The sequence below is a fragment of the Danio rerio genome, chromosome 7 (genome assembly GCF_049306965.1).
Source record: "Danio rerio strain Tuebingen ecotype United States chromosome 7, GRCz12tu, whole genome shotgun sequence".
Taxonomy (NCBI): Eukaryota; Metazoa; Chordata; class Actinopteri; order Cypriniformes; family Danionidae; genus Danio; species Danio rerio.
In genome coordinates, this window is record NC_133182.1 from 31,543,427 (window position 1) to 31,569,637 (window position 26,211).

At 36.0% G+C, this 26,211-nt stretch overlaps 1 protein-coding gene across 1 annotated transcript in view; it reads right to left on the reverse strand.

Annotated features, from left to right (window-relative positions):
• Window positions 1-3,866: 3,866 nt before the first annotated feature.
• The window catches only part of igdcc3 (immunoglobulin superfamily, DCC subclass, member 3), a 119,755-nt gene continuing 97,410 nt past the window's right edge, over window positions 3,867-26,211 (reverse strand). The window contains exons 8-14 of the mRNA XM_003198969.7: window positions 15,935-16,182; window positions 12,974-13,138; window positions 11,714-11,902; window positions 10,153-10,257; window positions 9,918-10,053; window positions 9,549-9,780; window positions 3,867-7,225 (exon numbers count right to left, since the gene is read on the reverse strand). Of these exons, the coding sequence (XP_003199017.2) occupies window positions 7,088-7,225; window positions 9,549-9,780; window positions 9,918-10,053; window positions 10,153-10,257; window positions 11,714-11,902; window positions 12,974-13,138; window positions 15,935-16,182 (1,213 nt within the window). The 3' untranslated portion in view covers window positions 3,867-7,087. The remainder of the gene's footprint in view (window positions 7,226-9,548; window positions 9,781-9,917; window positions 10,054-10,152; window positions 10,258-11,713; window positions 11,903-12,973; window positions 13,139-15,934; window positions 16,183-26,211) is intronic.

The window sequence follows — 26,211 nt, forward strand, 5'->3', positions numbered from 1 at the left end:
GGAATCATTTTTAAAACTAAAACTAGTTTATTGTCATCATTGTATTGACGTTTTTAAACAGTGTTTCACAAGGAACCCTAAAACAATACAAACCACTAAAAACGGTCTAGTATTCTTTCTTTATATAAATATACATATACACATACAAATATATGCATATGTACATACACAGCACTGACCGTCTGTGGCCAGACATCACATTTGGAAAAGACAAACTGGCAGAAACAGTGTCTCCAACGCATTTAGCGGAAACAGTAATTTCACCCAGACCTGAATTACAGAGAGATGAGTTACATGAAGAACAGAAGGGTGAAAACTGAACATCTCACACCTGCTCAGCTCTTGTGCTCTCTTCGGTTGCTCAAAAGTGACCCCTTTTCAGTAAGAATGGAGAACACCAGCACTTACTGGAGTTTGTCCGCAGGCATTACCGTCTCGTCTGTTTCTCCCGCTGAGCTCCAGAATTAAAGTTTGTATCATAGATTACAGAGGTACACATTTGAACAGTCTGTTACATTTCCATAATCATATGCAGCTCTGAGGGTGGTTAAATAGCTATACACAAATACAGACATTAATGCATAATTCCCTTCATTTCCCTTAATGAACAGAACACTTTTCAACAGTGAATCAGTCTGTCAAATTGCCAAGTGTTTTTAAATGAAGAACTTGTGTTTTGTGGTCCGAATGACAACAGTCTGAACATGAAAAGACTACAAACATCCTGTGACCTGCAGCAGTGACAGTAATAGCACCACGGCTAAGAGATTTTCAGTGCTTCAGTCATGCACACAGTTATAAAGGAGTGACGGTCATCTTCACATTCAACAGTTTTACTAAAACTGAATGCTCAGCCTCTTTAACGGTTTTAAATAAGATGAGATGTAGTTAGAAACCTAAGCGAGGCAAACTAGACTTGTTTGTTGTCATTTTTGATTCAAGAAATGTAAGAAATTTAGTGCTTTCCGCTCTTCAATTTTGTGCTTGCTAACTACATGTTTAAAATATCCATAAATTAAACATTTTCTGTATTTCGTGATTCATGTTTTTATTAATATTATCATTGTTTATGCTTTTTAATTGCATTGTGGGACCTTGATCATTCCTCCAAATACTTTTGATAATGAAAAGTTTAAAAAAGGTGACTTTTATTAACATTTTTAATAGTTTAAAGTGATATACTGTCTGGCGCTTGGTGTAGAAAATAATGATACAACAACTCAGTAAAATAATAAACTGGCAGTCCATTTTCTGTTGTTTTACAGACATAATAATTTATATTTTATTTATTATACACTATATTATCAATAAAAACTACAACTTTAGTAAAGGTAAACTGCAGAGTTGAATTTACAACATCAAAAGTCAGTAGAGCAGAGATCAAGGTCCCACAATACAATTCATAAATGTAAATAGAAATACAGAATCGATTTCGAGTAAAGAAGAAAATCAAGAAAGGTTTTTTTTTTTTTTTTTTTTTTACAGTGTATCCTTACTGTAACCATCAATGTGATTAGAAACCATTTATTCTTCAGTACTTCAAAAATAACTGATTTGAATATTGTGGGTATTTGAAAGGGATGCCTCATCCAAAATTAAAATGTATTCACCATCATGTGGTTTCAAACCTTTAGGAGTTCCTTTCTTTTGTTGAAAACAAAATATTCTATGGAGGACAGTGGTTGCAGGTTTCCAACATTCTTTACAATATCTTGTTTTGTGTTTAACCAAAAAAAAAAAAAAAAGAGAACACCTCAAAGAGGTTTTGAACAAGTGAAGCAATGGTTAAAAGAATGATTTTTGGGTGAACTGTTCCTTTAAGGTCTATGGACTTCATCTGTGTCATGCAGTCAATTACCACACCATCACACTGGGAGTGTAAAAAACAAACAGGGTAAACTAATATAGTAATAAACTTAGTATAGAAGCCCAAAAGTCAAGTGGGAGGCACACTAAATAAATATTTCAGATACGTCACACTTGATAAGAAAAGGACAATAGCATTAGCATCAGTCAATGTGCCAAACTGCACACAGAACAGAGTTCTCCGGTGTTCAACTAAAGAAAACATGTCTGTTCTTCAAGTCAATTAGCCTTCAGAATATGAAACATTGTTTTTAAAATCCCACAGATCACTTTTCTGCTTCCATTTTAAGAGTTTCACGTAAACACACTTCCATTTATTTTATGAACAGTGCAGTATTACAAGATTTTACTAATGGTAACAGATATCATCACAGCACCAGATTTTCATGTGATAAATTCAGAAATACAATCATTCTAAAGACTGTCATGAGCAAAATCATTTGTAACGTTTTACCAAAAGGTTGTATTAGTAAATGTACTAATATGAACAATGAATGAAGAATACATTTATTACAGCATTTATTTGTCTTTGTTAACATTAGTTAATACACATTAAAATACAGTGTTTGTTAAATCAGCGGATTAACTAACATTAACAAAGACAACTTTAGATTTAAATCACTATGTTTAATAACAAGTATTGTTCATTATTAGTTCAAGATAGTAAATACATTAATAACTAACATGCACTAATGGAACCTTACGCTAGAGTCTGACCAATGCATTTAGCATGTATTCACACCTGGGAGGTTTTGTTAAACTAAAACAAACTTAGATTAAATACTTGGTTTATTTTAATAAATGTGAGCTATGCTAGTCCTGATCTGTACCAAACAGTGGATGGACAACTAAGACCACTAAAAAGAGGGGCTTAAATCTTTTCCTTACAGTGATTTAACTGAAACAGGTATCCAACATACAGCAAAAGGGATCTAAATAAATTAAAAACATTGTCTCAAGATGACCCTAAAAAGGACAGAGAGTTCAATTGATTCTCATGAATTCTTGGGCAAGTATAATCCTCTTTGCATATGTGATGAATAATTTCTGCCACTGTTTGGACTCCTCTACATATTTTATAAGTTCTCAAATGATAAAAAAATACCATCACACTACGCACACAGCACTGTCTCTGAAGTTTGGTAAGTTCATTTGTAAATAAAAAAAAGAACAATTAAAAGGGACAGTTCACTCAAGCTATCTTCGCAGACCAAGATATTTTGTAGAAAGCTGAAAGTCTGTACCCATTGACTTAAATAGTATGTTGTTTTTCCCACTATGGAAGTCAGTGATTACAGGTTTTCAGCTTTCCTCAAAATATCTTGTTTTGTAGAAGAAAAGAACTCAGAAGAAAGAAACTCATCAAGATTTCGAACAGCTTAAGGGTGAGGAAATATATATATATTCTTTGCGTGAAGTATCCCAAGCTCATTTTAGCCCAAGTTCATTTTTGGTCCAAATGAAAAATAACCAATTTAAACAAGTGTGAACAAACCCTTAGACAACATTTTGGATATCTGTTCCATCAAACGCACAAAATGAACTCTCTGTGTGTGTGTAAAACTGAAAGCAAGCACATAAATTCCCCTCTGTTGGGCTGCAATGGGTCGCTTCACCAAAAGCGCACTCCCATATAATCCCGCTCCTGAAAGGACCTTAACAAACTGAAACTGGTACATATTATCCAGTACAAAATGCTGTTTGTTTTACAGATTGAAAGTTTGCAGGTCTTTCTGCTGCTTTGAATAGGTCGGTGTGTTGCCATAGAGCATGCAAATGCCTCATCCCTGAGTCTCCCAGGGGAAATCTGGGACACGGGACTAATGCTGACACAAACATGTCATTCTTTACAGGGATGTGACTGTGCGCGTGTGTGTGCGCATGTATGTTTACATGTACAATGTGTGTTCTAGAGGCTGGAAACATCTTTTGTTCTTGGATTTATGGATTCAAGCCAGAAACGATATTAAATATTGAATGAAAACAAAGCAAGACAAGCAGACCAGGAAGCCTGTGGATCTTTGTCACAGTAACAGACTTTTCAGCATGAACATATCATCAAAAAGTCAACGTACTGTATGCGAAACAGTATTTGAAATGCACAAAAAACTTCTCTAAAAGTCTGAGAGGAGATTATCCATCAGAACAAAAGACGGGATCATGAGATCGCTCTGAGGTAGAAAAGATAAAGCTGACATGATCTGATAAACTCTTTTTGTTTTTGTCATCACACATCCTCCAGAATTCAACCAAATCAAGACAGCCACTCTAATTAATATTTGAACATGAGGCCTGATGATGATATTAACGTTTCAAAAGTTGTACTGATTTGCACCGACACACAGTGAGATTAGAAACGTCACCAAACAAGGCCAAATCCATCAGGAAATGCAACTGCGGGAGACTCTTGGAAATGTAACAGCATTGTTTGTACTGCATTACACCACAGATGAAACCATTTCATCTTATTACAAGAATGTCAAGAGCACCATAACTGTACAATATAGACATTTCATAGAGACTTTCATTATTAGGGACACGTTTCTACAGCACAGTGTATCACATACCTTCTGTTGTTCAGACACTTTTTCCATTAATTCTATTTAACACAGCCAAAGAACTGAGCACTTATCTGTATACGGACAACACAAAAGCATCTATGGTCTCCACTGACAATACTACAATGCATTGGGTACAATAAATATACAGAGTCTTTTCTAAACTGTGCAATTCTGTTCCAGAACCAGTATTTGTAAGAATACACATTATAAGAATGGGATTTTTTTTGTTGATTATCTAGGCTTTGCTTTGTCCATTTTTTCTTACAAAATAATCGATTACAGAATTTGCGGGCATTATGAAAATATGCTAATTTGACTCATTATCTACACCGATGGCGATAATTCGATTTTAAGAATAGGAACTAAAATGAAAACCTATGACGTCCTGGGAAAAATAAAGCAAAAAGAACAGTTTGATAATTAAAAATAACATTTTACACTAACAAAAAAGCGTGAAAAGCTAATGTAACACACTCATCCACTAAAGGGTATGTGTGAATGTACGTGTGCATGTGTTTACTATACAAAAAGGATACAATCTCCCCATCATAGCAGGAGCGACCTGAGAGCATGACTGCTGTGTCGAGGTAGGTTATTAAAAAAATATAGATATGCACCATAGTACTATGGGACACCAGAGGAGAAAGAACATCTTGCTGGTACTTTCAACTCTCCCTCCCCGCTTAAAGGAACAGCTGGTCTAGGATTGGGTGGCTGAGCACAGTGAAAAGCTATCGAAAAGCAATTCAATAGCCGGCCAGAGATATGAAGAGATGACCATTAGTAGCTCAGGCATCATCATCATCATCATCTACTCACTGTCTTAATGCCAACAGATGTTGTGTGTGCGCACGAGTTCTGCGCGTGTGCCTGATATACTCTGTGCTCCCTGATCAACGTGGGACTAAAAATATGGACAAGGGGCTTGGGATATTAACTAAAAAAGAGATGGAATTCAACATAGAAGCCGTTAGAATCTCCAGTGGAATGTGGCTTCCAATGGAATGTTCACTTCTTGGAGAGTTCTAGAATGCCCAGCCTCTTTATTTCATAGGTGCTCGCTTCATTACATGCAACAAAGTATCTGAACAGCCTTAACGGTATCTAAGAGTGCTTGCATTTGATCACAAGTCCTGTAGTTAAAACCCAGGAAAATTCTATATCAATTCCGCACGCAATGTCACAACGTGATATATATTTATCTAATCAAATGCTTCTCAACCATGATCCTGGAGGACCACCAGCTCTGCACAAATTCCATGTCTCCTTAACCAAACACTCCTGAATCAGATCATCAGCTCATTAGCAGAGACTGAAAGACCTGTAATGGGTGTGACAGACAAAGGAGACATCCAAAACCTGTGGTCCTTCAGGAATGAGGTTGAGAAACACTGATCTAATCTATATCACTATTTACTTCGATCAGCACCCACAGAACAGTATTATGTGCTTATTCTTGTTATGTATGTCGCACGACATGCAAAACGTGGTGTTAATCTATTCAATTACCTAAACAGCAATTTATGTTTCTATCCAGCTTTACATATGGTGGCCTCTCTTTCTTCCAGCGGTTCATCTGAGAGCAGAAGTTATATCCTGAAGAAATTAGTAACAGTGCAGTTCATCTTAAAAAGTCCATTTTACTGCGTCGACTACCATTAAAATAAAAATACTCTGATCTGGAAACATAGAACATAAAAAATCCTACGCAAATACAAGGACACTATCAAAACATCTTTACAAGCAGAATTCTTAGAACAATGTCATCTGTCAACTGGCATGAGGTACTGACATATCAAAACACAGCAATTCATCAACATAGTGAAGCCAGGATCTCACAAACAGAGGCTATGTTTCAATATGAAAAAAGAACCACAACGACAATAACAACATTGTTATTTTGAGGTAGAACATTGACTTCAACATTTGGAAGTGCTATATGTTGGATTTTTTTTCTCGTTTTGCTTCGGCAAGCAGGAGAGCGGCAGTCCTTGAAATCTGAGGTAGAGGAGCACCTTTTCTCTTTTGACTGAATGCTTGATGTGTATAAAAACAGAACAAACAGCATGATGCAGATCTCAAAGACTTCCTAAAAGACATTCAATCCAGCTGAGGTAGGTATTTTTTGTTGCAAATTCTAGGGTTCACATAGCAGAGTCTAAAGTCTTTATGAAGACCGAAACCTAATAAAATAAAAAAACTAAAACATTGAAATCAGTAAAATCAAGAAAAATCCTGAGAATAATTTTAAATCCCTGGAAGAAGGTCTTGGACTCCGCTGGGTGGTCTTGTGAAATCATTGGTAGGTAACAGCAGAACTAATTGGTGGTAACAGTTAGAAATACGTCCGGAAGAAGCCCAGATAAACTTCTTACTGACACAAGTGACTGAAGACTTGCTGCCAGTTGTCAATGTAAGAGTGTATTCGTTCACCTACCAATGAGAAATAACAGTAGTCCATCTCAGAACTTCACCCACTTTGAGGCCAGAGGGACCTTCGGCATACAGTCCAGTGATTCCCACAAGGGAACTTAACTTATGAATAATATACTCTTTGCACAATAAAAACAAAACAAAAAAAAAAAGATGAATACTTTCAGTTGACCTGAGTTGGACAGGAGTCTGAGTGGAGGATATTCTTGGCCTTCGTAATTTTTTTTTCAGTCTTCATCCCGCTGGCCCTCTGCTGGATGCCGGCAGAACTGCAACTCGCACTCCTCCGCCAGACTGAAATCATCCAGGGGAAGAGTAGACATTTCAGTTTCATTCAGTGGACAGGAGACCAGAGAGCTCTCGATCTGGAATTAAATACAGACAAATACAAATATGTTTAAATACATGGTAAATGTATAGAAGTTCTTCTTCTAGGATAAAATATGTTTATAATCATTACAGTAACATTTAATTAAGTAATATGGCCATAGAACAGAGATGCACAAACTAGGGCCAATGGGCCAAAGTTGGCCCATGGTAATCTTTGATTTGGCCCATCATCCCATCTGAAAAGAGAGGGAGAATGAAGGTAATTCTGAGATTGTCAATTTTAATTAAATGTAACCCTTTGTTTTATTGTTAAAAGCTAATTGAAAATAAATGTTTTAATTAAATGGTGTAAATGAATCTGATTTGTTTAAAGTACATGCTGTCACTCGACAATGCAGAGACTTTGGTGAGCAAATCAGGTCAAAGGCAGATTCTGCTTAACTAGTGTATTCAGCACTGAACTCTACTGTGTAATAAATGTGATTGTGTTTGTATTGAAATAAGTTATCATTTAAAAAGTTAAATAGTTTTTATTTATTTAACTTTAAATATATTACCCATGGCGACTTTAATGTAAAATAGTTTGGTATATTTATCTTCGGCCGACGACTCAATGATATTTGGTTTTTGGCCCTTTATACAAAAAATACTCTTGCCCTAGAATGATTAAATAATCAAACTTAAAAACAACACGCAGCATAAATTTAACTTTGAATAAAACTTGGATGGAATCTTATTAAGCTTTTCAGTCACAAGCAAACAGTAAGAGTCTTTTGGTTTTCTGATTAACATAAGGGACTAGAGGTTTTCACAGGTCTACTTGGACCGATTTTTTAAGACCTGGGATCCAATTGAGTTTGGTCTAAAATTTTGATGGGTACTATTTTGATAGGAGTCAGGTATGGTATATGGACTGGTTAAGACCAATTGAAGAGTTCAGATTTAAAAACCTCTAAGTGCCATCTGAAATTTGCATCGAAAATTAGCATTTTCTCAGATTTCTATGTTTATGTTGAGTAATTTCATTGTAAAGACCATGAAAAGACCACACTCTTTGGCATGAAAGTGATATTATTGAACCTACACACAGGAGCATGATAAAAATGCTCAGTTTTGAAGAAAATTTCAGATGGCATTTAGAGGTTTTTGCATCTAAACTCTTCAATTATAGGATTCATTGAGGTTACAGTAATCATTAATTACAATAATAATACAGCACTATGAAACTCAAGCATTATTAAAGACCCAATATACTTCAAAGCAAACCAAAGAATGATCTGAAATGACATCACCTAATACAAAGTGATTTGGACAAAAGAAGTGATTTGGATATAGATTTTAGGGCCTAGAAGACCTCTATCGAAAACAACACCATCATTGCGTTTATTAGCCTACTGTCACCTTTAGTCCCAATGCATGGATTAAATTTGCTGATACACATCTAATTTACTGATTAACATCCAATGAATTTATGACTGATCAATAGGCAAACACGGAATCTGCATGTGCAGAATTCTGCAGATTTCCAGCCCATCATCGAATCTATTTATTTACTTGTGTAAATGTGTGTAAGTTTATATTCATTCAGGCTTTTAAATTAATTTAGACTAATATTAATTTTGTAATAATATTAACTAATATGAAAGTGTTCATTTGTTTTATTCACAATACAGCTTGTAGTAATATTAATTAAGTAATATTTTATGTCTTTTAGGAGATATATTATGAGAGGCTTGCTTTGTTTACCAAATAAGTGACTCTAGATGGATTTGCATTGTAAACATTAAATAAAAGTTAAAAAGCTATTATTTTGTTTACTTCATATATTAAGTTTTAAGTTGTGATACGTCCAAAACCATTCTGCATAAATCTGCTGCAAATCTGCAACAAAATCCTTAGCAGAAATAGCAAAAAAATGTCCACACATTCTGTCTGGCCCTACTGATCATCAAAAATTGCCAAGGCAGGCATTCAGATGTTATTTGGTGTCTTTCTGACCATTCAGAAGCAGTAAGCTACATCATTTGCTGTCAGAGAGATATATTTTTACCATTAAGCACATCACATGCTTTATGTTCAATACATGTTTCTTCATCACTCTACTGTATCAATAACATTGGATAGCCCTGCTTTGCACAGAAATATGAGACGCATTTTCTATGCAGAATCGAAATGCACATATCATCTCAATACCCAACCTTATTCATCAGAGCTCAAGTAGTTTTTCTTTGATCCCGTTCAATACACGCAGGCAGAAGCACCTCTATTACTTGCACTCATAAAGTTGTCCTCTGAGAAGAACCATAACCATGCAATCCACATGTTTATAAATGCATGCATTTCCCCCCCAAGGCTCACTGTGTGGGTGGTGTCAGGTGGATGGGAGTAGTGGGATGGTCCTGAGAAGAGTCTCTCCATCTCGTTGGAGTCGGTACAGCTCTTTGCATTGTGCGCTCCTCCATTCCCATCTGGGCTGAACCTGTGGGGGCCGCTGAGAGCCCCCTGTGAGGAGGAGGACTCCAGCACGACTCCTGCTGCTGGGTTCCTGCCCGCCTGTCTGGATGCCTGCACGGTTTTACACATCATCAACCTGCAACAACAGAACAATTCAACAGTGCATCCAAGAAACACATCGACTTTTACTGTAAGCAATACTCTTTCTTTTCCAACGCCTACTGAAACTGCAGCATACAAAAACAACACCAGTGGTAAACATCGATTTCTCACCTGCCCCTGTAGCTGAACATGAGGAATAGGACACAGAAAATGATGCAAGTGACTCCTATGTGGATGCCGATGATGATGCCTGTGGTGGAGCTTTTATTCTGTTCGTCCTTTACACAGTCGCAAGGGGTGTTTAGCACTGCAGGAAGAGAAAGCACATTTCCACAGAGTAAATGCGACTGAGCTATTACAGTGCGCTTGCATGTGTGGACGTGAACTAATGCATTGCATCAGGCACCTGATTTCTCCACTGCTTCCTTCAGTGAGACAAAGCGCAGGGTGGCATTGCCTTCTCCATGCTGGTTAAAAGCCAGAATCTTAATTTCATACACAAAAGAAGGATCTGCAGAGAGACGGAGTAAAAGTGTTTTAGAATACTAACTGTAAATGACAATTTGACTTTTATTAACCTGCTATGATATGCACTCACCAACCATTTTATTAGGTACACCTATCCAACTGCGTTAATGCAAATTTCTAATCAGCCAATCACATGGCAGCAACCCAATGCATATAGGCATGTAGACATGGCCAAGGCAACCAGCTGCAGTTCAAACCGAGCATCAGAATGTGGAAGAAAGGTGATTTAAGCCACTTGGTGCCAGATGTGCTGGTCTGAGTATTTTAGAAATTGCGAATCTACAGTTTTTTTACGCACAACCATCTCTAGGGTTCACAGAGAATGGTCCGAAAAAGAGAAAATATCCAACGGGCAACGGTCATTACAACCGAGGTCTGCAGAAGAGCAGCTCTGAACACACAACAATACATTAAATCTTGAGGCAAATGGGCTACAGCAGCAGAAGACCACACCAGGTGCGACTCATGTCAGCTGAGAACAGGAAACTGAGGCTACAATTCACACAGGCTCACCAAAATTGGACAATAGAAGATTGAAAAAACGTTGCCTCGTCTGAGTCTCGATTTCTGCTGCAATATTCAAATGGTAGGCTCAGGATGTGGCGTCAACAACATGAAAGCATAAATATATCCTGCCTTTTATCAATGGTTCAGGCTGATGGTGGTGGCGTAATGGTGTGGGGGATACTTTCTTGGCACACAGCCACAGCCTATCCAAGTATTTTTGCTGACCATGTCCATCCCTTTATGACCATAGTGTACCCATTTTCTGATGGCTACTTCCAGCATGATAACACGCTCATAAAGTGCAAATCATTTCACTGGTTCTGGTTTCTTAAACATGACAATGAGTTCACTGTACTCAAATGCCTCCACAGTCACCAGATCTCAATCCAATAGAGCACCTTTGGGATGTGGTGGAACGGGAGATTCGCATCATGGTTGTGCAGTAAATAAATTTGCAGCAGCTGCGTGATGTTGTCATGTCAATATGGACCAAAATCTCTGAAGAATATTTCCAGTACCTTGTTGAATCTATGCCATTAAGGATTAAGGCTGTTCTGCCAAAAAGGGGTTCAACTAGGTACTAGTAAAGTATACCTAATAAAGTGGCCAGTAAGTGCATTTGTATATATTTAAACAGTGCTTTAATTAGTATTAATAATATATATTCATTAATAATTAATGATACATAAATGTAAATACATAAATCAATAAATAAATAAATCAACAAATAATAATAATAGTAATAATTTTTTATTTATATTAATAATCATCATCAATTCTTCGAAAAAACCTAATACATTAACTATCACATTGCATATAATATTTAATACTTTGGATTTTTGGGGATTTTACTAATGATTATAACAAAAATTTTTCACACAAAAACCATTCTGCTCATATTTCATGAATAAAGCCCAACTGTGGCCAGATACCTAGTTGAGTGATGTTGTATTGCATCACATCTCGTGGGAAGGTGAGGGGTCCTGTGAATTGAGGGACGGGGACCTTACGATAGTAGAGATTGAATCCTTCCTGCTGGCCCATCTTAGTGGAGGCCTCCCATGTGGCCTGAATCACCGTCAAATTAATCACCTTGGTGAACAAGGCTGGTGGAGCAGGGACTGTAAGAATTGCAAAACACAGATGATCAGGCGTAATGCATTTCATCAGTAGGAGAAAATAAAACAGGTGGAAATTTCACCCTGAATGACCTTGAATTAAACATTATGCCATGACAGAAACACCTCTCGGGGAAATGCTTTATTAATACAAAACACCACATGTGAATAGGGTAAAATAAAATTAACCTAATAGTTGTCACCATACTTACCCAGTTGATTAATTACAATAAGGCTAACACACTTTTGGGGGGTAAAATAGGTTCTCTAAAGTGTCTGTTTATGAAATTTATGGTTGAGGATGTACAGTTGAAGCCAAAATTATTAGTGCTCCTGTTTATTATTTTATTCTTTTTCAAATATTACCCAAATTACATTTAACAGAGCAAGGAATTTTTCACAGTAATTTCCTAGAATATTTTTTCTTCTATATAAAGTCTTATTTGTTTTATTTCGGCTGCAAAAAAACTTTTTTAATTGTTTTAAAACCATTTTAAGATCAATATTATAAGCCAGCTTAAGCAATATAGATATTTTCAATTACATAACAAACCATCATTATACAATGATTTGCCTATTTATCCTAACTTTTCTAATAATTCTAGTAAAGCTTTGAAGTGGTTTAATAATTCAGGAGGGCTAATAATTCTGACTTCAATTCTAAACTAAAAATTGTAATACAATTTTCAGAATACTGATTTTTGGTGTGTGTGTAAGAGCTGCTGAAGGAGATAAATGTTTCCCAGTGTCCATTTTGAGATGAAAACACATAAAATACATAAGACTTTAAAATACATATTATAATTAAAATGTACAGGCACAAACTGATAAAGTGACAAAAGAAACACCTAAAACACTTTAGGAGTCTTCTTTACACTAGACTAAAACACAGAAAAAAGTTTCAAAACTGAAAGGTGGGTAAAAAAAAGAAAGTGTAAAAGGTTTAAGTGAGAATGTGTTTTTCATTTGGCTACCGCTAGCACAGTTAATAACTTAAACAACTAGGAATTAGACAATTATGCAATAAAACAAGCTTCTTACTGCATGATCGCTTAAATATGTTTTTTCACATACCTTCTCCCAGAGTGCTCTCCACAGTGGTCTCAGAGGCTTTGCTGGCTCCGCGGGACGTGTAGGCCTTCACATAGAAGCTGTAGCTGGTGGAAGGCTCCAGATCTCCAATTACCTGCTGCAGGGTCATTTTACTCACAGCCTCCTGGTACTCCATTTCCACTGGGTCTGAGAGCAAAGAGTGAAGGTTGAAATGAAGGAAAGAGAGATGAAGAGAAACGTTATGAGAGAAAAACAAGATGGAGAAGGATGGTGCAAGAGAGGGAAATCATTAGTGTGAGAGTAAAACTAGAAGAACAGGTTATCTTAAAATGTTGCTTTGATGTTGTATGTTTATTACAATAGCACACTTAGGGCCCTATCTTGCACAACGCACAATAAGGTGCAAGACGTGTTTGTTGCAGTTTGTTGCTATTTTCAGACCAGCGCAACCCTAATTTTCACATTTTGCAACACGTTATTTAAATAGCAAATCCATTTGTGACATTTTACGGACTCATGGAAACTCTGAAATAGACTGCGCTGCTGACCAACTAAGACATGGTCTAAAGACCAGCGCAAAGTGCGTTAGTTTAAACGCATTTACATTGCTTAATACAGACAGCATGTACAGCAATACACAAATATCTTTACATATGAAGAAAATTAAAGGATTAAAATGTTACAAAAATTATTATTTTCCGCATAAATATAAAAGCCACTGCCTCAATGCCTTTTCTCAGGGGGCTTTTTCAGTTTATTTATGACAATTTGCATTTGTATAATGTTATTAATATTAGCAGCATAGTTCATTATATGCATATTTTTTTTTATAAAAACAAGTTTATATTTGTCCACTTGTCGGGTTTTGCAGACGTATGCATCATTTTTTGAACACACTTTATTATTATTGTTTTTTTATTTGTTTGCTGAAAATTAGAACTGAATTTAGAAATAGTTTTAAAACAAATCTTTGCTCTTAAACAAAATTAAATATATAGGCTCCTCACCTTTTCCTCATCCACGAAAGTAAAGGTGTAAAGAGTAAAAGTAAAGAGAAAGAGAAAGTAAAGAGGCTGAATAGAGAAGGCTCGTTCTTCATCCTCGTGCTGCAGATGAATTGTTTAACCGTTTTCTTGCTAGTGAAACGTTCAGTTTTTCCACTTACAAAGTCCGCCATGTAAATAGCAAATGTATGTGAATTCAGACATGCCCTTAATGATTTTGCATCATGCGCTTTAGACTTTGCGCCTACATCGTTATAATAGAGCCCTTAGTGTGTGCATTCAAAACATTGCTTTTGCTGCTTGTTCAAGCTACGTAATAAAAATTAGCTGAACCAACACAATTCTTAAGTTTTTTTTTGGGGGGGGGCAACCTAACCTAACCTAACCAGGCAACCTAATTGTTTAATGTTCAATCCACTTAAATTTGTAAAAATGATTAAGTTAACTTGATGGATTTGTGTTGGGACAACAAAAAAATTGTGTGGAACCCTGTATTATTTACAGTGTAGGGCATGTGTTGCACGGGACTATTCCATGGCACTTTTGTGCCTATTTAATAAAGCTTAATGCTGATCACTATTAACCATAATTATATGATCAATTCATTATAAAACCCTATTTGAAAAAAAGTACTACGGATGTAGATGGCTACTCGTTTCCAACATACTTAAAATATCTTCTCTTATGTAAAAAAACGACCCATAAAGGTTTAGAACTATTTGAGGGTGAAAAATGGAAAATACATTTTCATTTGGGGGGAACTGTCCCTTTTATGTGCAACAATTGCCACCTCTTACTGTTGGCGGCTCTCTTTAGTCACATTTATGGAAGCAGTAAAAGTTATATTTCTCCATTACTTATTCATGCCAAATTGCTTTAAGTAACCATATACATAATAAATGGCTCAAACTATAAAAACATAACCCACAGCGCTGTAAGGCATTGAGATTGCAGCAGATGAGATGCTATAGATGCTATATCTGAAATATAAATTACAGCACAGGCTAAAAGTGGTGGAAACACCACAGCAAGAGGAAGAAAAAAAAATAGAATGCTCAGCAAAGAACTCTTTGCATGGGCACTTCAGCATGGGTCGTAGATCAGTTGTTTAGCTTCGGCATCGATAAACATCAACATGCAACTTTAAAGCTTCCCGAGAGAGGAGGATTGATATCAGAATACACACGCATCCTCATGCTGTGCTTTCAGGAAAATGCTTCAGGCTGATGTCTCAACCTTCAACACTGCAAAGTATTTCTATGCATTTTGGTTGTAAGTTTGAGCTCAGTCTGAATAAAATAGAAATTAACCCAGTCAAACTGAATATGCACCAATTAATGTTAATTACGTTTTATAGAATGGACAGATCCAGTTCACGTTGCTGATTAAAAATAAACATTGATGTTTGCATGGAACTCTAGAAGATTTCGAGTGTAGATGAGAATATCGCTTAAATATTTAAATTTCAGGCATGGTACAGTATCTATGATAGTGCGATGTCTGAATTCATTGAACATTATACTATTAAGATTGATTAAATTGGAAGAAAAAAAAATCTGAAAAGAATAGTACATCAAAAAAAAAAAAAAAAAATATATATATATATATATATATATATATAGCAAAAAGTTGATAGGTGTTTAACATCTTCTTTTGAGTTCAGCATTTTTGACATTAAACTTTTGGTTAAACTTCTATTTAAGCAGATTCAGAAATTGTCAATTGTTTCTATAAATTTAAGCTACAGTTGGTGGCAAGAGAAAAAAAAAGTGATTTGCTACTGACTTTAAACCTCAATGATTTTCGTAAAAAGAAAGCCTAAAGGGAAGATTGAATAAGATATGCATTTCACAATGTTTGTGGAAATCTACACTTATTGATTTACTGGAGAGGGGTGTACATTCGGCAATACAGAACAGAAGAGCTGAGTAAATTAGATTTGAGTGTTTGTGTTTTGGCTCATAAGCAGTTTTCCTACCAGCAGTCTTGCGGATATGGAGCACATATCCAATTATGTCCTGAGTGTTTTGGGTAGGCTCTTTCCAGGTGACCTGAATGGAGGTGGGAGAAAGGGCATCTGCTTGTATGTCTGTGGGCATGCCTGGCAACCCATCAGCCCACAGAACGGTCAGTCGAGCACTGGCCTGCGTGGACCCCGCACTATTCTCTGCTATACACTGATATATGGCCTCATCCTCCTGGGTCACTCCATAGATGGTCAGAGTACTGGAAGAGAAGAGAAGAGAAGATCAATATTCTTAAATCATCAATATATACATATACACATATATACAGTCAGGTCCATAAAAATTGGGATTGACACAATTTTAACATTTTTGGCTCTTTACTGCAATCGATTTGAACAGCTGAGATGCCAATTGTGCCATTACTTTTGATCCCTTAACAAGTGGGAAGCACATATGCAAACTGTTGTAATTCCTACACTGTTCACCTGATTTTGGATGTAAATACTGTATCTCAAGTTAAAGCTGACAGTCTGCAGTTAAAACCCATAAATCCCAGAATCTATTAAAAGTCTAAATCTTTTCCCCAGCTTTTATCAAACCCCATAAATATTGTGATATAACAAGTTAATTCCAAGATAATAACAGCATACATTTTTATTAGTTTGTGTTTGTCAAAGTTTGTCAAACAATGTGAAAGATTTGAACACTGGAAAGATATGTTATAGTATATTTTACAATTATTTTATACTTTATACAGTATTTTATACTATTGTGTGCACACTAATGGTTTTATTTTTCATTTATTTCGACAAAACATACTCAAAAAACTATAAAGGTCTTAGCCATTTCAGCCAGATTTGCAATATGTGTACATCCCCTACCCTAGTGCTTCCTAAAAGTTCTCAAGAACAATGTCACATCAGTATAACCTTGTTTCCAAAGTAAATGATGTAACTGGTATGAATAAAGCCGAGGTAGAAAACAAACCATATGTACTCGCCATCTCTGGGTGCTCATTAACATGAAGCAAACCCAACCATCTGTCAAACTCCTCCCTCCTGAATCCTCCTCTTCACGTTCTATTCTTCCTCACTAGTCCTTATTTCTCTGCTCTCACTCCTTCAGTGTTGTTGTTTTTTTTTTACACCTCCTCCCCTTCATTGCTGGGGGATATGGTGATGGTGATGTTGGATGGGGGAGCATTATTAGTGCTGAATATATAATCAGGAGTTTGTTCTCCCTTAATCCCGAGGCCTTGAAAAAAATGAATTTTTACCACTTAAAGGACTAGGATATGGAAATGAGAGCCCAAAGCCTACTGTGAATATTTCCTTGTAAGCCCCACCTATTTTTTGAGATATATTTGCATGCAGTATGTGTTCTCGGACAAATGGCAGGGGTGTTATGATATTGCAGCTTCAGAATGAATAGGAAAACGGAAAGCCATTCAGTATATGCGTTCATGTGAATGCATGCATTCATTCACTTGAAAAGCCCGCAGCTTATACAACTGGGGTTTTTCTACATTCTAGTCAGTCCCAGAGATTATTGTCCATTCTTTTATACTCATCGTATCTCATCAGCACATGCCTCCAGCACCTGCCACATCTTTATTTCTCTTACATGTACACACCTACACATGTACAGTACATACTAAAGCTATATGCAGAGATCTTGCTTGTTTACAATTACTGTACGGCAGTTGTGGACAGACGTAGATCAATGTTTTTGTTATTTTTATCTTGATCATATACGATTTGGTCCCTGTGGTCAACAAGTTATTGAGGTCAGTGCTCAGCGGAGCACGGCTGAATCAATGTTTTGTGCTTAATTTGATTGTCTGAACTGGCAATACCTGGCGTACAATCAGAATGTTCTTCAAGGTCACTTTCTCACCATTTGATGGAATGAACTTTAACCCAAAAGGTGAAATAAAAAAAGATGAGGAGATATCTTCCAGTAAAGGCCTTTCTGCACTGTTCAGGTCAATTTACACAAAGAATGCTAACATAAAAATAACTACACTCGCTGGCTTTTTGTATTCAGTAAGTCTTTTCAACTATTTGTTGACACAAATATCTATTCAGCCAATCACATAGCAGCAACTTGATGCATTTATGTATTTAGGCGTAATTCAGACAACCTGCTGAATTCAAACCCTGTATCAGATTGGCAAAGAAAGGTGATTGAAATGACTTTAAATATGGCATGGTTGTTGAAACACAGAAAACACAGATCCACTGGAATTTTATTGCACAGCCAGTGTAGGGTTTACAGTGAATGGTGTAAAATGAGAAAACATCCAGTGAGGAGCAGATTTGTTTGTAAAAACACCTGGCTCACATCAGAGATCAGAGAATGGAAAAATTAATTCAAGCTGACATAAATGAAGTAGCTCAAATAACTTCTGAATACAACCAAGAACTTCTAGAAAGCCTTTCTGAACACACATCAAACCTTGAAACAGATGAGCTACAGCAGCAGAAGAGCACACTGACACTTCTGTCAACTAAAACAGCAAACTGAGACTAAACAACATGAAAGCATGCATCCATAATGCCTTGCATCAACAGGTCAGGATAACCCCACATCCTACATGAGCTGACCATGTGCATCCCTTTATGACTATATAGTAAACTCATCTTGTGAAGGCTACTTCCGCACCATGTCACAAAGCTCAAATCATCGGAAACTTATCCTTTGTGATGATTATGATTATGAACAAAAGACTCTGCAGCAACTGTATTCTCTGTGTTGGATAAAAAAGTAATCCCGATAAGTGTAAAAAAGCGCAAAGATAACATGACACCAAATTTCACATTACTTTCCTTAAATGGTAACTATTATAAATGGTAATACATAAACATATTTTTTTCAAACTCTATTACAATATGAACCAAAACCTCAGAGGAATATTTTAAGCACCTTGTTGAACCAATGGCACAAAGAATTAAGGCCGTTCTGAAGTCAAAAAGGTATTACAGTACCAATCCAGTACTTGTAGGGTGTACCTCATAAAGTGGTTGAGGAATTTATAACAACAACTAGATCAGATTTCACACTAGTGGACAATATTGTTCAGCTTATTTAAAATGTATTTATCTATCCCATGATAGGAAATACATTTTCTTCATTTTTGTTACAGTTGACATCTTTGATGTGAACAGGCCTTTACACTTCTGATATGGGAATTTAATATGGTAGGAGTGCTTATTAGCACAGTGCGTTCTCCATTGGATTAATCCCTTCTGCTTGTATTCTTCTACACTGTAAGCTGCTTTTGATAATATAGTCTGCTTAATAAATAAGGTTAATGCTAATTACAAAGACAGAGGACAATATGTCCTCATGTCTGCCAAATGACAACTCAAAATCACACGTCTTTAGGTGCTTATGTGCACCAGGTTGTGTATAATGTGAGTAAATAAAATGCTTTAATCACCTGTAAAACATGCTAACAGAACTCTGATGAAGAAACATTGATGGGAATGAAGAGGGCTGGTTGGAAGCTTCAAACTGCTCTCTGTAGTGTAGCACTCACACACAAATAGAGCTGCCAATAGCAATCCAGCGGTTTTTGAAATTTCATACCTGCATGACATGCCTGCAAGTCATACTCACCAACCTGGTTCTCTATGGACCAAACTGTCAGGAACGTTTTAAAATGTCATCCCTGCTTTCTGGTGAAGTGCAGGACCCACAGTGGTCTCCCTACAAACATCTAAGCGTCACAGTCAGTGTCTGTTTTGGCCCGTAAGGACCAAAGCAGTCAATCTTAACATTTCTGAGACCAAGACCTGACACTGTCCACAACAATAAAGAGCAAATGCTAACTATATTCATTGTTTTTAGCAGCAAAATAAATCTACAATGAACAATAACTGATAAATAAATTTAAAAAAGACCTGTTGTGAGTTGTGGGGTTGTACATGCCTTTGTTAAACCCATCTGCTCACATTAATTGAGTTGAGTTTAATAATAGCATTCATGCAGATAAATTACATTAGTAATGGTACTGTACAGAAAACTCCACCAATTAGAGAGTCAAACAAAGTAAAGTACGCCAAAAGACATCTTTAGCTAGAATTATTATTAGAATTGCAAAAGATCCTTTGCATTTAATTCCATACAAAATAAAAGTTTGTTTTAACATAATATATCAGTGTATCATATATTTATTATGTTTATATACAAACACACAAATATACGGTACATATATAATAACCGGCCACTTTTAATATGTCCTACTGCTCGTTAAAGCAAATTTTGAATCAGCCAATCACATGGCAGCAACTCAGTGCATTGTAGACATGATGAAGATAATCTTCAAACCAAGCATTACAATGGGGAAGAAAGGTAATTAAAATTACTTTGAATGTGGAATGGTTGTTGGTGCCAAACTGGCTGGTCTGAGTATTTCAGAATCTGCTGATCTACTGGGATTTTCACACAACCATTATAAGGGTTTACAGAGAATGGTCCGAAAAAAAGAGAAAATATCCAGTGAATGGCAGCTCTGTGTGTGCAAATGCCTTGTTGATGCCAGAGGTCAGAGGAGAATGGCTAAACTGGTTTCAGCGGATAGAAGGGCAACAGCAACTTAAATAACCACTCGTTACAACCCAGGTATGCAGAAGAGCATCTCTGAATGCACAACACGTCCAACCTTGAAGCTGATGGGCTACAGCAGCAGAAGCCCACACCGGGTGCCACTCATGTCAGCTAAGAACAGGGAAATGAGGCTACAATTCGCACAGGCTCACCCAAATTATACAATAGAAGATTGGAAAAATGTTGCCTGAAGTGATGAGTCTTGATTTCTGCTGCACCATTTGGATGGTAGGCTCAGAATTTGGCATCAACAACATGAAAGGATGGATCCATCTCGCCTTGTGTCAACAGTTCAGGCTGGGCTGGTGGTGGTGGTGTAATGGTGTGGGGGATATTTTCTTGGCACACTTTGGGCACATTAGTACCAATTGAGCATAGTGTCAATGCGACAGTCTACCTAAGTATTGTTGCATGCCATGTCCATCCCTTTATGACCACAGTGCACCCATGTTCTGATGGCTACGTCCAGCAGGATATCACACCATGTCATAAAGCACGAATCATCTCAGACTGGTTTCTTGAACATGACAATGAGTTCACTGTACTCAAATGGCCTCCACAGTCACCAGAGCTCAATCCAATAGAACACCTTTGGGATGTGGTGGAATGGGTGATTCACATCATGAATGTGCAGCCAACAAATCTGCAGCAACTGCACAATGCTATCATGTCAATATGGACCAAAATCTCTGAGGAATATTTCCAGTACCTTGTTAAATCTATGACATGAAGGATTAAGGCAGATCTGAAGGCAAAAGGGGTTCAACCCGGTACTAGTAAGGTGTACCTTATAAAGAGGCCGGTGAGTGTACATACAAATAATATTGAATTGTGTTTTTTATTTTACTTTAAATGACATCAAAGCGAATCTAAATGCATTCATTACTGCATGAAATCAAGAACTATATATTTCCAAAATATGCATGTGCATTGTTTGCTGCTTATCTTCTTACAACAAAAGTACTTCATTGTTGTTCAGAATACTGGTGTTTGAAGAGGATAAGCACACAGCATGCCAGGACCATCTGCACCCTCTCTATCTGTCTATAGATTTTGGCCTCTCCTCGAATTGACAGAGAGCATCCTGAGACAGGAGGACCGCTATTCAGCACATGTTTGCACAGTCGTCACAGAGCAGTGCCTCTTGAATGGGGCGGTCAACCCTTATTCACAGTCCTCTAGACGAGAGAGAAAGACGAGAAGGGCTGGGAATTGGGAGTGTTAGGTAAGGGAGAGGCATGTGAAGCAGGGATGTCTCTCTGCTCACTGAAAGCCTAGTGGAAATGACTGATTGCAGGAGAGGCCAGAGGTCAAGGCCAAAACTCGCTCCATTTCGCATGGACTGGAGAGGAGGTAATTACCAAGAAGTACATAATGGAGCTTAAAAACAGATGAAAAGAGGGAAATGAAGGGAATAAATGAGTGCACGGTTTTTGTCTACTCAGCTGCAAAACATGGTGAATATTGTCAATATGGTTCTGTAAAATTGTAAGGTAAAAAATATAAAAATCTGTGAAAATTAACTCAAAAACAATTTTTTTAAGTTTTTGTGCATTTTTAGCATTTCTTTTAGTATTTTTAAGCAAGTTAGCATTTTATTTTCCATTACAACAGCATGCATCTGACGAGTGCGCCAGCCCACAGGTGTGTTTTATTAACTCTCATTTCCCACAGGTCTTGGCCCCACCCTCTTTATAACAATGCAAATTATAGACTGCATTCGAAACCGCATACTTCCATACTATATAGTACGCTAAAAAGATTGCGAGCCAACTTGTTTTCTCTGTGTTTTTTTTATTTTTTATTTTTTATTAAAGCTTATTAGATGATATTTGCAGATTGTTACATATTTACTTTTGTGCCTGGAGCAATATGGTTATATAAACAATGTAGCCGATTTTATATGTTTATTCTTTACCTTTTCTGAATTATTTTTTTTGTTGTGTGAGTGTTGGTATCATTGCGTTAATTATGTTAATTATCTGTGAAGAACCACGCATGTCAGAATTAATTGGCTAAAGAGAATCAATAAAGTTTTAAACTAAACTAATATTAAACTAAAGCTACAGTTTGTAACTGTTAGTTAAAAAGGAACAAAATCATAATCTTACATCTACATAAGTCATCAGTATTTAGAAATGTGTCCATACGTTTCACAGATTCACAATGGTAAGCTTATAATAAGCACTTATAAATTTGAGTCAGTTTGAGTATGAAATTGTAAGTTTCACTTCATTCATCTCAACTTATTATTTTATGCCATATCTGTTGATAGAAAGAAAAAAGCTTGTCTTCTGGTAGACTTTTATTTGACGGTCTTGTTTTGCAGCACATACTATGTATTTATAAAAGTCATTACATGAACTGGAAAATAACTAGGTACTAAACCTATTCATAGTTAAGATAATTACACTGTAAGACAGTACATATTAAGAACACTGCAATCTGTCTATTATGTGTCGTGTGTTGGTGCTGAAGATGATTATTTTTACAGCAGTTGCTCAGAACTCTTTTTAATTGTCATTCTTGATGAATGCTTTAATTAGTAAAGCTGTAAATGCCAGTCACATACTGTACATCTGGGGAATCACCTGTTGTCAAAACCACGAAACACCACTAATTGCAAAGAACCAGTAGTGTGAAAGGGAAAGCGACAGAGCTTGTGCTAAATGAGAGTGAACATCAGTGTTGCTTTTAAGAAGTGTTTTTTCCTCCAGCTGCACAAGTACAACATTTCAGGTATCAATAAGTAACTACACTGTAGAAAATTCTGGGCTCCACACAATGTATTTGTGTAGGGACAACATGAAACAATTAAGGTAACTTAATACTTTTCACAAACTTAAGTAGATTGAAACAATTAAGTCCAAAATAAAACTCAAGAATTTAGTTGTTTAAATTATTTATTTAAAATAAGTAGTTTGAGTAAACAACAAACATATTTTTTTGAGTGTAACATTAATGCACTCATTTTCTTGATTTAGACTTGTATGCAGCTTTGTTTGTTGTCGTTCTCAGTTTGCTATGGCCAGTGATGTAAATTGGACTTTGTGTACTAGTTACGAGAGAATAAACTGATCAAATTCTTGAATTGAAAACATACAAAAAATAAACAAAATATGACTGAAAAAATATTGAGAACTGAGGAAGATCTATTTTTGTATGCTTTTACAATTTCATAAGTTTCATATCATATTATATTATATTATATTATATTATATTATATTATATTATATTATATTATATTATATTATATTATATTATATTATATTATATTATGATTTCTAACCACACACATTTACTAATGGACATCTTGTACTTTAACAATGTCACGATAACATAAAAAATGAAATAACAACAAAAACAAACTACTGAAGACAGCAAAAAAATTTAAAAATGAACAAAGTACATGCAAGGCTTTAGAAGAGAAAATATTTTGTAGGAAAAAAAAGCTATTTTCAATCACCATGCACTAATGTGCACTAATTTGCATTTTAGCAAATAAAAAACCCATGATGGATCAAACTTGAAACCCTAAGAGAAAAAAGTGCTCCACAATGAATGAATGAATCTTATTTTTGAAGATTTACCAAACCACAAAGATTTCCATTATCAAGCAAACTCAGCTCTAATGAATATTCACACATGCATTTATGCGCAGAATGTGATGTTCAGACATAATATATAACCACCTTTAAAGTCCTTCTAAGAGCCGGCCGGTGTGGTGTGATTTGACTGCGGGTCACTGTGGCATTTTGATTACTGCTGTAATAGTGTTTTATGTTTATGGAGCAGGCAGTGACCCCACCCTCTGCTCCTGCAGCGACTGAACCGCCTGACCTCCCGCTCTCACTGCAGTTCCCTAACACATGTCTGCAAACCTGACAGCGCAGGCACATTTAGTGATTTCTTATTAAATAATGACATGTAATATCCTGGAAGCAGTATCTTGTGAAGTTATACAGGATTTGTTAGTGATGCTATAATTTAAGAATGAAGCAGATTTGACATTGTGGCTAATACTGATAACGACCAAACATTATTTTCATTTTATGGCCAATAACAGATAAATAGCTGATATTAAAATATATTAAAGCACACTAAAACTCAAATATACTTATTCCTGTGATCAAATCTAAATTATTTTTGTATTTATGTGCAACAGTAACAGACATTCACTCTTAAAGGAAAGTGCTTATCTATTAGTTAATGCTAGATGATTGCAAACGGCATCTAAACCATAGATTAGAATAAAAAAATAAGCAATAAATAAATGAATAAATAAATACATGCATTTAAATCCAAATACACCTATACTACAATTTTATTTATTAATAATTTTTTTAATGGCTGATGATAGCTTATAACTGATATGATCATATGGCACCGGTATACAGTAAAATATTACATTTAACTGGATGAGCAATTTGCAAATTAGAATAATGAGACAGGTAATGTATTGGGAATTATATGAACACAACCAGTACTACATGCATTAATAATGAATTATGATGATGATGATGATGATGATGATAATAATAATAATAACAACAATAATAATAATAATAATAATAATAATAATAATAATAATAATAATAATAATAATAATAATAATAATAAAATGTAACTTTAGAAAACATTTAACTCAAGGAATGTCACTGCATGCACATCAACAAATAAGAGATGTGTGCAAAAGGACAAGTAGATAAGTTTGCACAAGTCAGCTGTGTTTGTTTACATGTCATTATAAGTGTATGACACATGCTTGGGGGGAAGCTGCCTATTTATGAGCTCTGGATTATTGCACATGCAAGTTAGTTAAATGTACAATCGATCCTCCCTCTGAACCTTTTGAAGGTCAGCATCTCCCCATCTCTCTGTAAGAAAGCTTGGTTGCCTGTAGTCAGGCAGAGAAACCCTTAATCAACATAGGTACTTACACAACTACTATTATATAGCCAACTGTATTTACAATGTTTTAATGTTTTTGCAATGAGAGTTTACATGCAGTTGCAATGTTACTTGCACCGTAAGCAACAGGAATTATTATAACTATGTTTGCATGTTTATGTTTGTCAAACAACAAAGCATGAAAAGCATCTCAACCAAAATGAGGTTAAGGTTGGATGAACTGCATTTCAGACACAATATTGCATTTATTTTTGTTATGTTTAGCTTGTTAATGTGTTTCCAATCAATGCTGGAGCAGAACATTTGCGTCTCTTGTTACAGTATAAACTAGTTTTTTAATTAACCAAGTCAGCTGAAGATTCAATGACATAAATAAGTTACTTGTTTATTTTTCTAAAAAGATCAGCTATTTTGAACAAATCATTTGATATAGTTTATCAATACTGCACATCCCTCACTGCAAAAAAGAAAATCAGAAAATCAGCTAATTAACAGTATATCATAATATTCTTGGGTATTGGAAGTTTTGAATTGAATTAGTTTAGTTTGATACTTTAAGAAAATTCAGGGATACAATAACAAAAGTACAAAAAGTTCGATATTATGAACCGAACTCAGGCGAGGCAGTGGTGCAGTAGGTAGTGCTGTCGCCTCACTGCAAGAAGGTCGCTGGGTCGCTGGTTCGAACCTCAACTCAGTTGGGGTTTCTGTATGCAGTTTGCATGTTCTCCCTGCCTTTGCGTGGGTTTCCACCGGGTGCTCCGGT